Source organism: Epargyreus clarus, unplaced genomic scaffold (genome assembly GCF_041222505.1).
Source record: "Epargyreus clarus isolate Ecla_fem2 unplaced genomic scaffold, WU_Ecla_fem_2.2 ptg000026l, whole genome shotgun sequence".
Classification (NCBI taxonomy): Eukaryota; Metazoa; Arthropoda; class Insecta; order Lepidoptera; family Hesperiidae; genus Epargyreus; species Epargyreus clarus.
This window is the reverse complement of record NW_027332233.1, coordinates 1354409-1369288: the sequence shown is the minus strand read 5'-3', so window position 1 is coordinate 1369288 and position 14880 is coordinate 1354409. Positions and strand designations below refer to the sequence as shown.

At 34.4% G+C, this 14880-nt stretch overlaps 1 protein-coding gene across 2 annotated transcripts in view; it reads left to right on the top strand.

The window, feature by feature from the left end:
- Traf4 (TNF receptor associated factor 4) overlaps positions 1-14880 on the top strand; it is a 94731-nt gene that overhangs the window by 43747 nt on the left and 36104 nt on the right. The window contains exon 1 of one of the 2 annotated variants that reach the window (XM_073087692.1): positions 12073-12371. The exons of the other annotated variant lie outside the window; for it this stretch is intronic. Coding sequence (XP_072943793.1) covers positions 12174-12371 — 198 coding nt within the window. The 5' untranslated portion in view covers positions 12073-12173. Of the gene's footprint in view, positions 1-12072; positions 12372-14880 lie in introns of those variants that run through there. 2 annotated transcript variants of the gene reach the window in all.

The following is a 14880-nucleotide window of genomic DNA, read 5'->3' as shown; positions in this document are numbered from 1 at the left end:
GGTCGTGTTAAAAATACTGCCTCCATTCATCTTGGGAGCGCCATTACTATCAGATTTCCAAAATGATATTCATAAAGAACAATAATTATTATTATAATACCTACAGATTTTTTCCCGTTTACAGAATGTATTTAGAAGCTTTTCAATTAACATTTTTTAGATATCCTTTAATTTTAACATGCATGTGTACGCAAGTTCCTGGCAGATACAACTAATCATCATGCATCATTATGTCGTTATAATAAAAAAGAGAATTAAAACTAAAAGTGGAACATTGCGTCATAAGCGGTCTCGATTTGAAAAACGAAACAAAGAAAGGGCAGAGAACTTTTAAATCATGGAATAGTGAGGTGACATTGATGGCGCGCGGGGAATTATCATTCGACAGATTGCACGCGATAGGCGACACGCGATCTAAGATAATCTCGTTACAAGATCTAAGAAGTATCAACAGAGATCGCAGTTTGTCAAGAGTAAATCGCTTTTATTGCAATGTTAACTTCTTTTGTATGGGTGCATAATTAATTTTCAAAAAATCTTGTTTACAGTAGTTAATGTAGAATCGTCAATCTCAGTCCTTCATTATTTTATATTAAGCATTAATAAATAAGTAATAGTTCGCAAGAATCATTATTTTTCAATTGTTTAACATCAACTTCGAATAGTTTCTCGAATTAGGCACATCACTGCCATTTTATTCCTCTGCTGTGTTCACCGACATGTATACCGGCACTCTCTCTATTATTTAGGGGAGCCTATATCCAGCTGTTTGAATTTTTATTTGAAAGGCCTGTGAATAGTATCCATTCATTCTTTCTCGCTCGACTCGCTTGTCTATTTCGCTGAGGGTGTGACGAGCGTCTTACCCGAATGACACATTTATTAGACCTGTCACTTACACGTGACAGCCCATAAGTTTGAAACTTTAATTTGTGATAAGCCAAATGTGTGTTTAGACGCGCGGACGGATGCGCTACTGGATTTACCTTTTACATTTCGATTTTAACGACGTGTTATGGTTATTACGAAACAAAGAAATCGATGTTCTTATCGCTGTTAAGTGAAGGTTATTGTCACGTACAGTGAAATGTTGACTTCAATAATAAAAATGAATTTAAATCCTATATTAGTATCGAAAATCGGAATATTTTTACTGAATTTTAATAATTTATTTTGGTATTTGAAGAAAACTATATGTATCAATTTATTTAGATAAGCTAATGTTGATAGGTGAAATATGTGAAACAATGTTTTTATTGTTTGTTTAACCATAATCTAAATTCAATACGTATTAAATCGTAGTCACCAAAACTACTATCACTATACTATACTATAGACACTAATATCTATTAAACTAAATACTCATATTTATCGCTTTATTTAAACGAAAATAGAACTTGTCTATGGTTTCAACGCAAGGGTAACATTACAAATCGTCATAACGGTCAATAACGCGTTCCGACGGTGACAGCTAACTTATGAAACGCCATTCTAATTATTGTTACCATCGTTCGCTTTGGAATTTAACGATACATAAACATAAATACACACAAACATTCCCATTAATCGTTCTACCACCAAATACAGATAATATAAACGAGGGAATAATGAATGTAACTACAGTCCTTTGAAATCCAAAGACAATATTGTTCGCTTGTCAAATGTCCATAGAGAATTCGATGTTGAGGAAAAGTTAAGCCAAATTGATGTTACAGCTCGTCAGCGAATGACCATAAAATTAATCATGATTTAATAGTTTTCTTTGCGGTAATGGTAATGGGGTAGCGATTAAATAAATAAAATAGAAAGTTGATGCTAAAATAATCCTATTAAATAAATGAGATTAAAATATTGTGACAATTTCTTTTCTTATATTTTTGTGCGGCCTTACATCTATAAAATAATAAAAATATATGTTAAGTGTACATGTTATTACATTTTATCTTAAAATTAATAACATGTGTGGTAACGATCAGATATGAACTGGCCAGTGTTGCTCCTAAGCTTTTATAATATCTACAAGTACTTCTTGTACTTGTAGTTCAAAAGACAACTAAGTTGCGATATGCGTAACTTTTATCGTGAGAGCAAGTGTTTTAATACAGAAATAGGCGTCGCATTGGCAATTCCGCAGTAGCACAGGGAGATCTAAAACTATTTATTGTCTATGGATCTAAAATTGAAATGCACTAACATTATTTATTATCTATGAATGAAAGGTGGAAGTATAAATTCGAAAAGCGAATTTAATTCTACATCAGTCACGTACTGGCAGATGCCGCGTGACCACGTACGCCACCCGTATAATGGCGTGGCGAGACAATCAAAAAAATAAAATGGCGCCAATGGGGTCATTTGATTGCTAATAAACTATTCTACGTACATTCGTGTTCCGTGCACACGACTTTTCCTATTATGTAATTACTAGAAATGATACATTGATAATATTAATACCAATGAACTATGTTTGACTATTTTACGACCATTTAAATCAAACAAAAGCTCTGTTTCTTATCAAAGAAGCGAAAAAGCTCAAAAAGCCGGAAGCGGAAGCCGTACATCACACTTAGACAAGTACTTACGTCACAGAGTTGAATATACTCATTACTACTCACACACAACACACTTTTATGACGATAATATATTGGGTTCAATGTAAAATAGTATGTAGAATAAAAATTTGCAGTATTTTGAAAAACAAGAACATATTATTATGTTAGAAATAAATTCCATCCAATTTTAAATTTTGTATTCAGGAATTCGAAATCTAGAATCTTAAAGGGATAATATACCTACCCAAATTTGCTCACCGTCTTAGCTTACTAAAACTGTGTAGGAAGATGAAAGTAAAAGCCAATTTCATTAAAAATCTTCCACAAGTAAAAAAAGCTTTAATATCGTTTACTTAAGTATAAAAAACAAACGGGCACGTGTGTAGTAAGGGCTTACGATCACAAAAAACCGCCACAATCTTGCCGAGGGCTTAAAACAATTCGCCGATGTTTATTCACGTGTTTTAGAGCCCTTAAGATTAATGGTGGTCGGTTCTTTCCCTCCCAGATGGGCGGGTCAGTTCGCAACTCTATATTTATTGCGCTCCGTGACACATATGGTGTTAGGTGCCTTTGTGATCGTAATAGCATGGCTAGCAGATGGCCCGGTCTCGGTTCTCAAGCAGCGAACTTGCTCATTAAATTTTAATATTGAGTGATTTGGACCAAATGTCTCGCTGGCCCAATTTTAGTTAAATGTAGGAATTGTAGGTGTGGAAAGATGTGTTTGTGGTAGAGTTTTCTCTGACTGTAACAAATCGATGACTATGTCAATTGACTAAGAGGTCGCAATTACTAAAAAAACTCACTTATAGAGTGACTATGGACTTTCCAATCTTACTGATATATAGGTTAATGTTATATATTTTTTGTAAAAGTTATGTAGTATCAATGTGTCTCCTTCTACCTATTCCTTAACATAAATAAATCTAATGACAGAAATGTCTGCATCCTTATTATACATCCAATTTATATCAATGATTAATTATTCAACTTAATAAAATTCAATTATCAATATTCGGGTACTTCGCTAAAGGGGGTCGTAAACGACTTCCGGTTGATACATTATTTTTTATCATAGTAGAAAATAATTTATCTGTTTAAACAATTAACAAGAAAAAAGGGCAATTAGGGTGTATCCCGCGTTGTTTAGAGAGATCACGTGTAAGTTTTATTGCCTTTAGGGTTTTAGGGTGGTTGTGATGTACGACAATCGTTAAGATATTTAACAAAACATGTTTGTGGGAAAATATCTCCCTCTAAAATGCATGGTCTTGTGAAGAATGGGGTGGTGCTTCTGTGGGGAGATACATGATTAAGGATGAAGTGTCTTCCATCAGGTTACTATAAATCAGTCAACTTAGTGGTCTGTAATGTAACGTTGAGATCTGAACCTAGATTACCAGGCACCTGTTGTAGAGCCGTCATCGTGCAATCACAAGCCTTTACTATTTCCATCTCGGACGGTAAAGCAAAACATCGCGAGGACAAAAACATAAATTAAACTTTTCAAATGTCTTCTACTTAAAGTTATGGACGCTGGTTAAGTGTGATCTGTAATAATATAATATATCCAATGTGTATAAAATATAATAAATCAAAGTTTATATGAGATATCATGATACAAACGTCGTAGCCTGTGGCTTACGCTAATTACAAACGTAGGTTATTTTAAACTGTACTTAATGACAACATGATTGTTGACTTACATATCAGTTGACTAGCTCGTGTCATATAACCCTCTGGAGTTGCAGTGCATTTTTGATCGGATTCTGGAAGAAACTTTGTTCTATATGAATCGGTTCTTAATAATGGTTCAAAATTATAAATTAATCGGACCGTTCAAAGCCCGAGTTCAAAGATTCCGTTACATACACACATACAGGTCAAGCTGATTGTAGCGTGATAAAAAACTACACGGTAGCGCATTCCCTAAAATATTATACGTTAATAATATGCGCTCTAACTCAAATACCCGTCCATATTAAGCCATAACAAAGGTTTTCGTATAATTAGCTTTTAACAAAACAGACAGGGAGGCATTTTACGGTCTCTGAAAATAATTTATGGCTCCCAAAAATAGTGCAAACGCCTAAAGATTGACGGGAGACTAATTTCGTACGCGTATTTAGTGCGTTTTGAATAATAACACCCCATACTTATGTCCGCGCTTCACAAAGGACTGGGGTGACTATAAATAATAAATACATGGACGTGCATAATCTTATATATAAAATTCTCGTGTCACAATGTTAGTTACCGTACTACTCCGAAACGGCTATACCGATTTTCACCAAATTTTATTTGCATATTCAGTAGGTATGAGAATCGGCTGCTATCTATTTTTCATAAATGATAAGGGTTGTTCACCGTTAACATTTTTTTATTTATATGGCAGCACAACGTTTGCCGGGTCAGCTAGTAATTTATATGATTATTATAAAGTTCTATTGTTTATAGAACTACCTATGTATAAAGTGAGGCAAATGAATCAAATTATTAATGAAATATACAAAACCATTTAGTGTACCAAAATGCTCTATTTTACACATAAAATATGAGGACACAACAAAATAAAATTATTTACACGTTCAAAGGTTCTAATTTAGCAACGAATGGATATTAAGTACCCATTTATGTACTTATGGGTATTTAAAACAAGAAATAAGGTGATAATTGACTAATGGGCAATAATCACGTGATTGTCAATAAAGAATTTTGGACTTTTTACTCCACATGGGTTCATTAGTAAATTGTAAATATAGTAGATTCTTAAACATTTTTTAATTCCATTGTAATGTTAATTATATTTGCTTTAAATAATATATTTTAACGATAAGTAATAGTCATAGCTTCATTGTTTGTATTTTGCTCGTAGTTTTAAATACTAACATACTTCCATACTACGTACTTTTTAGTGGTACAATCCGCGCCAAACTGCTAGTCCGCTCTGAATATAGAAACAAGTCGCGTCGTCATAGCAAATCGTATGACTACTGCTCGCAACAACTTCAGAGCGAACTGGTAGTATACGATTTAAGTAAAGGTGGTGGTTTTATAAACTATGTCCCGTAAAATAAAACAGTATGGCTACCTCATACTCAAGATGGCGCAGATTTGTCACGGTGACGTTTACATGCTTCTTAAATTTTATTTTTCCAAAATTAACACAGCATAAAAAGATAAAGAAAAACCCTTATGTATGTGTATGGTTTTCTTAAGTTAGGTGTAATCACTTTGGACGCAGAATATTGACTTGAATGCATACTTCTAGCTTAGTTAATTATACTCTTATAATGAAATGAAATAGGTAGGTGTGTTAATTTTGTATAGGCCTATGGTGGCACTTACAAATTGTCAGTAACAATATTTTTTCATAAACTACTATCGGATCGGAATGCGATCTCAACTGAGAAGATCCGGTAAGAAACTCAGTGGGTTCGTCTTTTTTTCATCATAATAACTATTACTCTTTTCTTTTTTTTTAAATGCATTTTTTTACGTATAATTAATAAAGCACTCTCTAGTATTTTGTTTTACATATATCTAAAAAGAACATTATTAAATATTCAACATTGAAAAATTAACGAAAAATTTGTTTTTACATCTGTCATGTAAAGTCTACACACTTAGGCGAGACGACTCGGCGCCGATGTATGTCTAACTTAAACAACTTTTTTGGTATCATTCCTTACTGCACAATACGTTTTTAAAAGTTTTATTCGCTAAAGCGTAGCTAAAGGGTTAAATGAAAAAATATTATTTTTTTGAAATATTTAAAACTTTAAGTTTCGCGATCTTTACAAAATGTGCGTGCGTGTGCCCAAAATACATCTATCTAATAATAAATCAAAATATTAAAAAACAACCGAATTTTCTCATTTAGACATTATTACATCTATGTAATATTCTTTTTATGTAAATAATTCATTCGACCCTAAATAATTCATTACTCACACATGTTACATATACATACACGCACACACACACACACACACACACACACACACACACACACACACACACACACACACACACACACACACACACACACACATATACACATACACAGTCACCCAGTACTCGAAGAGTCATATTATTTTTAATATTTAGTGTTGTAGCTTGTAGAATGTAATTATTATTAGTTGTTACCCAATATATGTTATTTAGTATTTATCTTCATTTTTGTTTTTGTTTGAAAAAGAACGAATTGACCGAGGTAGGGGAGCCAAGTCCTGAACTCCCGCATAACAACTCAGGGAGGAGGGAGTGGCTGAAAAACAGCGCTCCATGGGATTGTAATCCTGTGGTAGCAATAGCTGAGGCACTTCCTTTTGCCTAGATTATAACCACAAGTAGTAAGCAATTATTATTATTTCTTTGTTTTTTATCTCTTTTGTGTATTCTTATTATGTTATATTTAAAGAAAAAACATGTTTAATTTTAAGTTTAGATTATGTTGTTGTAATTTTTAAGGCAATAAAATGTTTTTATTATTATTATATTATTATTATATATACGTGCGTTTATATACGTATCAACTGCCATTATTATTACGGTTTTTTTTCAATGGTTTGTTCTTTTATCAAATTACTGGCATAAAAGATTGATTTCCAGTTTACAATATTTTATTGTAAACCCATTGTCTACAACTCAAGCCATAGACAATAGATATATTGAAGAGTTCTTTGTCTGCCATTTCATACCATTACGACCCTTTACTACCGCGCACTCGTTTCATCCCAGTGCCCTTTCTGAATACCTTCTTTGAAAGTATTTTATTTCAAAAATACAGAGAATACTCCCCGAGAATTTTTGCCCTTATTTCCTCAGCCATAGGGCCCCTTAATGAGCTACCCCGAAGTATTACTTCCATTCAATACTTTACACCCTTGCTATTGAAAGAATTCAAATTCAAACCACTTCAGTTTGATGCTTTGATGTAAGCACAAAAAGTTTAGAAAATAAGGGTTGTCTGTAGGGCAGGGGTGGTGTAGGGTGGTAATGAGATTGTTTTGTCTTTATGAACATGTATGTGTATTGTGTAGTAGTAGCGGAAACATTTTTTTAATATTTATGATTTATTATCGCGCTAGTGAGCATTTTGGAAAATGGGAGGGTCATTTCTTTGTTTATATGTAATGTAGGTTATATAATATTTTATAAAATATTTATAATATATGTTATATAATATTTTTATTATATTTTTAGCTAATGTCCATAGTCAGTCTTTGCTATGAGCTTATTATTAAGATTTATTATTAGATAGATTAACCATATTCCCAAAGGGAAGATTTTACTTATTTGTCGCGAATATTTTTCATGGATGTTCGGCGATTATTCCGGCATGTCTCGACCGACTGGGAGAATTCTTACTTATTTATGCTAGAATCGTCCCAGTCCTATTTATTAATACAAAACAATAATACATTCTAATTTTACGCGCTGCTTTTTTATTTAAATGGTGTTTATAAATAAATTTATTTATTCATTCATTTATTTAGACATGTGGAGGACATATAAATGTCAGTTGCATGATTTCTCAAAAAGTGTTATCTTAATTTTGAAGTATTCGCAGTTTCCGTGGCACGCTGCGGGCGTCAGCTGCGCGCACGTGGCGCGGATGTTGTATTGTTTCCCTCTGAGCAGTGTGAGCGCGGAGGTCTTCACGCGCCGATGTAACTCGATAGCGAGTATAGCTGATCGATAGTAGCCTCGGTGGCTTTTGTTTTTTTTTTTAAGCTATTGCATAGCTTTTATCGCGGGCTTTGAGTGCGGCGACCGAATCGAGAAATTCCGTAACGAAAATAAGTAACACCTTTCAACAACTCGGTTGCCTGGAGACTTGATATCCAACTATCAAGTCTCCAGGCAACCGAGTTGTTGACTGTCAATAGAAAAATATGGATATAATTGAATAAAGTATTATTTTACATTCCTTATTATTTTATTTGATATTAGCGACGAGATGTCGAATGAACTAAAAAACAATAAGGAAATACGAGCCACATTACGTGGGTTAATGAAACGAACCGAAAATTACATTTCGGAAATAGAAAAAATTGACATTGAAGAAATAAATATACGACTGAATTCTTTACAAGAAAATTTGAACAAATTCTACGCGATTCAAGAAAAAATTGAATGGCCTACAGAAGAAGAAAATTTAGAAGAGGAAATAAAATACAGGTACGAATTTGAAGAAATATATACAAAGCTAAAATTTAAATTTTTGAATGTACAAAAAGAAAATAATCGGCTAATACCTGAATGTTCTTTTATATCAGCAAGAGCGGAAGTTTATTTGATAAACTGTTAACTGTCAAGGCACGCTTGAGACGTACACCTAATACAAAAGAGTTATCACCTTATCAGTTAATGTTCGGCAGAGAGGTAAGAACCTATATGCATGCCTTATTTAAGAAATCCGCCCCACTATCCAGATTACATTACAATGCACCGCCAACGCAGGACAAGGTGATAAGGTACAAGTCCGCAGTTACACCAACCCAAGAGTTAAATGGGAGTTCGGAGTCGTCATCCGAAGATTAGGTAGACTCCATTATGAAGTCAGAACTGAAAATGGCATACTGGTGCGCCGTCACCTTGACCAAATGCTGCCGGCGCCCCTGGTGGTGTAAGTGAAAATAGCGGTGGAGGACTGTTGGATATCAAGTCTCCAGGCAACCGAGTTGTTGACTGTCAATAGAAAAATATGGATATAATTGAATAAATTATTATTTTACATTCCTTATTATTTTATTTGATAACCTTAATTCGTCAACTTGAACACAGATGGCAGTAATACACATTTTTTTTATAATCCGTGCAGAAATCTTAAAATTGCGTGAAGTATATTTTATATTCCCATTATAAAATTCAAAATTATATTACCATATTATCCAAATAATATGTTTTATCAACATAAGCTATGTTGAATTCTGGATTGATAAAATAACGTAAAAGAGTGTTTGTTATTTTTAAACGTACAATTACAGCTGACAGACTTGACAGCACAAAATCAAAACGCCATTATGATTTATGGTACAAATAATTTGTGTACAAAGTGTTTTAAATATGAATAAACAAAGTGCATTTATTAATGAAAAATTCCTTCTGAGCGTTTTCATAGCATAAAAAATGCTATGCAATAGCTTTACCGCGGCAGTCTCCGAGTGCCACACGTATTTTTTTGTTTTTATAAATTTATTCGAAATCCGGCTGCAGTTTTATGTTTAAGTTAAGAGTTGTGCGACTGGAATCTATTTCCTAAAGAGAGAAGTGGTATTCGAAGTTAACATTTAAGAAACATATATGAAGGATACTCGTAGTATATAACTGCTTAAAAATTTATCCTGATACAGCTTAATTTTATCTACGGCCTTCAAAACTCCAACGCACTGTAATGGAATGACTATGTTCTGGATTGTATCACTCCTGTTCTTCCAATCTCATTAGTTTTATCAACATGTTAGAATTAGAGGAGTCTTGAAGTGTGGTTGACTGTATCTATTTTTATTGGCTTGTAATTGGTGAAGTTCTCTTACAACAATATTGTGATATATTATGTAATATCTACCTAGTTGATAATTCTGTATCCGAATACGGAATATTTAACATTTGCCAACATTTGACACTACTCTGTACTGGACAGTCAGACCAGGGTTACTTCTACCACCGGACATGTAACGGAATACATTTAGTACATGGTGATGTACCACACACGCAGCAAGGAAGCTATAAACACGTCAGTTAACGATTATTGCGACGGGTGGCGCAACCGCAAACGTCCGAACCGAAATCTTCGATAAATAACTTTTAACCACAGTATGTTCTACCAACTGGTGAACTGGGGCCTACCACCATCTTTTAAAAACCATCATAGTTCAGGAAGGTTTTATTTCCTCCTTAAAACAGTGAAATATTTCATCATACACAGTTGAAGAACTCCTTATTAATTTTTCGCGTATCCATTGTATAAAACCAACTGAATTTGTCATATTTTGCTTAAAAAGTTAAATTTCCTGCAAGAAAAGTAAAAGTATGATTAAAATAATATTGTTTTAAGAGATGGTAGTAATCCCCCTGGCTGGAATTTAAAGGTTCACGCTCTAAATCAGCCACAAAACTCTGTCTAAGTGGAATGGAATGCTAGCGTCACTTTTCCTGATTTGTTGTTAGCTGGATTTCTTTACAGCTAAGGCAAATAGGTGATATTTTGAAGATGGTAAATACTTTCATGGGTCAACACTCAACCTACCACGTCTTATGTAACAATTGAGACTTGTCATCTTATTAACCTACTTCATTAGAGGATCCGAAATGTATAAAATGTGCACTCGTATTAATTATAATTAAATTAACGTCAAACAAAATAATTTCAGATTTAGTTGCTTGATGTGATTTCAATGAGGCCTTGTTGCATATTCCCTTCAATACCTCAGGGCTTTTTGATTTTAAATTTGTTATTAATAACAGCTTTGTTTTGTTAACTTATAGATGTTTCTTATTTAGAAGCTAAGTGCTATTGTTTTTACGCCTTAATATTTTTATTGAGCCTTTTTAAAATATATTTGTTTTGCTTATGTCCTTTATTAAATTAAGTATTACTCATGTCAAAAATATCATTTAATGTCTTAACTTTAAACCTCGTTTATGACTAAGACTGGAAGTACAATACTGACCTTTTAAGATAAAAGCCAAATTCCGTTTTTCTAAGCTTCCATTCGTCTCCCTCTGCTCTGTTTTGTCCCTTCTTACAACATCGATTCCCTTCAAATGAGTTTTATTACCGAGGGGTCCCACCCTCCGAATGCCACGTGCAGTTATGTCTGCATTGTGGAGCGTTGCAAATCTCTCAATGATTAAACCCATATACGATGGGGAGAAAAATTCCTATGTTATACCTATACATATTAGTTTTGTATATTATGAATTATTTTGATTACTTAGCAATCCAAATTTATTTTAATTTTCTTTTTGTTTTGAAATTAATGTCCGATTATTCATTATTTTGATATTAACTTCATGACATGTTGGATTAATTTTGGATTCGATAAATTGTTTATTTCATTTTCAATTATTTTTTACTGAAATATACTTGGTGCTTTAATGTAAACAATTAGTAACATCAACTTTCAATCTAAGAAAATAATTCTAAAACTATGTTATAAATCAAACAGATAGGTATACATTTTAAAATGGGATAAAACTTCATTGATAAACTAATAAGCATCTTCATTGAGAAGAAAAGTAAGCTTAGTAACGAAGATCCAAATGACTACAGTAAAACACGTTTTAAAAAAGTTCATGCGCCGCACATTAGAATCAGCGAGGTGGCCGCCCGGTCGATAAACAAAAGAAAATCGGACCCGTAGAACCAGCGGCCAGGACCCGTCCCTACTTGCACACACGTTGTCACCCCGACAGGCGCACGGTCGCTGGGACCAGCTACCAACACAACACACACACAAGCTCACCCATACACGTCGCAACTTGCACAGCCTGTAAGTTTTGTTTGTGCCCGCGATCGCATTCGTCCGCCGGTCGTCGAGGACAGCGCGCGTGCCGCTCGCGTTTCTATCGAGTTCAGTGAACGTGTTGTGCTTATGAACAGTCAAGATGGTTCGAAGCTTGTCGCAGTGGACGAAGACCCTGAGCTTCCCGGCGAGGCTGTCTCCTAACCGCACCTCCAAGGAGAGCGTGGTCAATGTCCAGCCGAGCTCCCCTGGCGTGTCTCCTACGCCGAGCGCCTCATCCCTCCCGCAAGGCTCCGACAAAACTATTTCGCCAATTCCAATTACCGAGATCAGCCAAATTGTAAGTCCCTAGGACTAACTTTTAATTATGGGTTTTCGGAAGGATTCAAATGCCGTGCCGGTGCAGCTGCATGCGCTATGCATACAAATGCTTTCTTAGTTTACCAATGACATTTGTGTATATTCTCCAACTGTTTCGTTGTATTCTTTAACTGGAAACTGTTTTTGTGAACAATTTAGTTTAACGTTTCTTTTGACATTTCATAGTTTATTGCTAAAATTAGAGGCTATTCATGAATAGAAAGGACCGGTCTTTCTACGTGTTTTATGAATTAAGCTGTTCACATTTTATTAGTTATTGTTATCTACTTGACTACAATTATTTGGGTACGTTTATTAAATATCTGGGCAATACAGGATGTAATTATTTGCAGTTGTAATACTTGTACTTTCAGTTCCGTTTCTTATTGCACCATAACAACAATGTCAACGATCACCTGCTTTGCTGATCATACCATTATGTAACTTAGTACCTTGCGAAATGCCATAAGCATTCTTTAATGTTGTTGCATTCCTTAAAAAGAAATTATTACATTGAGAACTATTATTTTCAAAACAGTTGGAATGTTTATAAACAGAAAGAACTCCCGAATGAAAGTGTGCCCTTATCCCTAAAAGATGGCACAGTTAGATCTAACTGCTTTCCCATAAAAGACGCCAAAATACGTGTCCAAAATGTGAACGGACCAAACGCCATATTAGCGGTCCATTAAACTGCTGCTGAAAGGAAATGAACGATACGTGTTTTGTTTTCCATTGACACTGCTTTAGTTACTTTAGCGTAGAGTACATTGAAGGTTGTGTTTGAGGAATTGAACGCTTGGATGTTAGAAAAGAGCAATGGACAGGTAGTCTGCGGCATTATAGTAAGGTGCATGTGATCTTGGTACGGGGAAGCCGGTGCGCTCGCGCAGACACCGTTATGTATGTCCCCCTTGCACTCACCTTGGCAAGGCCGCGACAAGATGCGAGTTTTTGCAAGATAGCACATGACTTTCACCTTTTGAGATGCCTTTCTAAAAGCTGAAGATCGTTTCGACTTGTTTTAGGCCTAGATCTTTGGCTGAAATTAAAAACGCCACAACCTTTAGAATTAGATACCTTTAGAATTACAACATTATTTTTAGTTTGATGATCTCATTTTTGACGATATTATAATTGTTGTTTTAATTTAATCTTGTTTGATCTTGTCCTCTAACCTATGACCAAATCGTTATAAAAATATGTACTGTCACGTGACTACAACATAACTACAAATAAATCAAATGAATAACAATAGAATAACTGTGATAAAGAAATTACATTATCTGGACTTGAATGACTCTGAAAGTGTTGAAGTATAATTTTAATAATGAAGATAAAGGTTTCAAGTTATAAAAATTTTCTTTCAGAGCTTACATAAGTTAGTATGAGACTTAAAGCATGTCTTCTTTTTAGAAGACATGCTGCAATAAGCATGCGATAAGAGTTGAGTTGGCTATAAAATAATGTGCTCATTAAACTACATTTTGCAATGGTCAATAAAAGACAATAAGCCCCCAGCGTCCCGAATCGTACACGTTTGAAACGTCAAGTTGCCTCATGAACTCGCCGGGTTGTAAATTAAGAAACTCGTAATAAAATAAAGTTTCATTTGTAATCGTAAAAGAAAGCCATCAATATCGGCCACGCAGCCATTTTGGATTTATAGTGCGTCGGTGTTTTTGACATATTTTAAATTCAAAAACTCATTTGACGACTCGAACGTCATTTATTGGCGGTAAATAATTCTCGATGCGAATTCCTTAGCCGTAATGTTCGAGAGGGGAGGAATGCGGGCTGCGTTCGATTGCTACAACATACATTGTTGGACTCCGTTAAGTTTGCTTACGGCAAGGAAAGGCATGAACGGACCGTTTATCGTCAACTGTGTTGGTTAAAGTATTTTCGTTATGCGGTCTCAATAACAAAACTCATTTTAATAACAGAGAAATGGAATTTGGAATGCTCTTTCCATATGTATATGCATCGTAATCACGCACGCGTGCGCTAATGGATGTCACAGCCGCAGCTGAGCTTTCTCGTTTTGCTGCCACTTTTTAATCGGTTGAAATGATTGGCGTGATTAATTACTCTACTTTGTTTTCTTCATCAACATTGGTATTCGGAAGGGCATTCTCCAATACTAAACCCAAATATTTTTTTCTTTTCCTTTTTTGAATCTTCATTCTTGTATAAAAGTGATTTATTTATTGGTCTTCCACAGTCACAACATGGTCTATATAATTAAGAGAAATATAAATTGAAAGTTATTACAACATCAAGATCAGTTTAATTTCTGTCTACAAAGCCAAAGATTTTGAAAATTAATGCGATTTCTGATCATCGAATAATTTGTTGAAATATCCAGGACAAAGCAACAATTTCTTTGTCGTGAAATTTGCCAACAAGTACCTACTGGGTTGTCATGCGGCCATATTTATTAGGTATTTTATTGTGTCTGTGGCGGAACGAACATCTGCGTGTCAAAT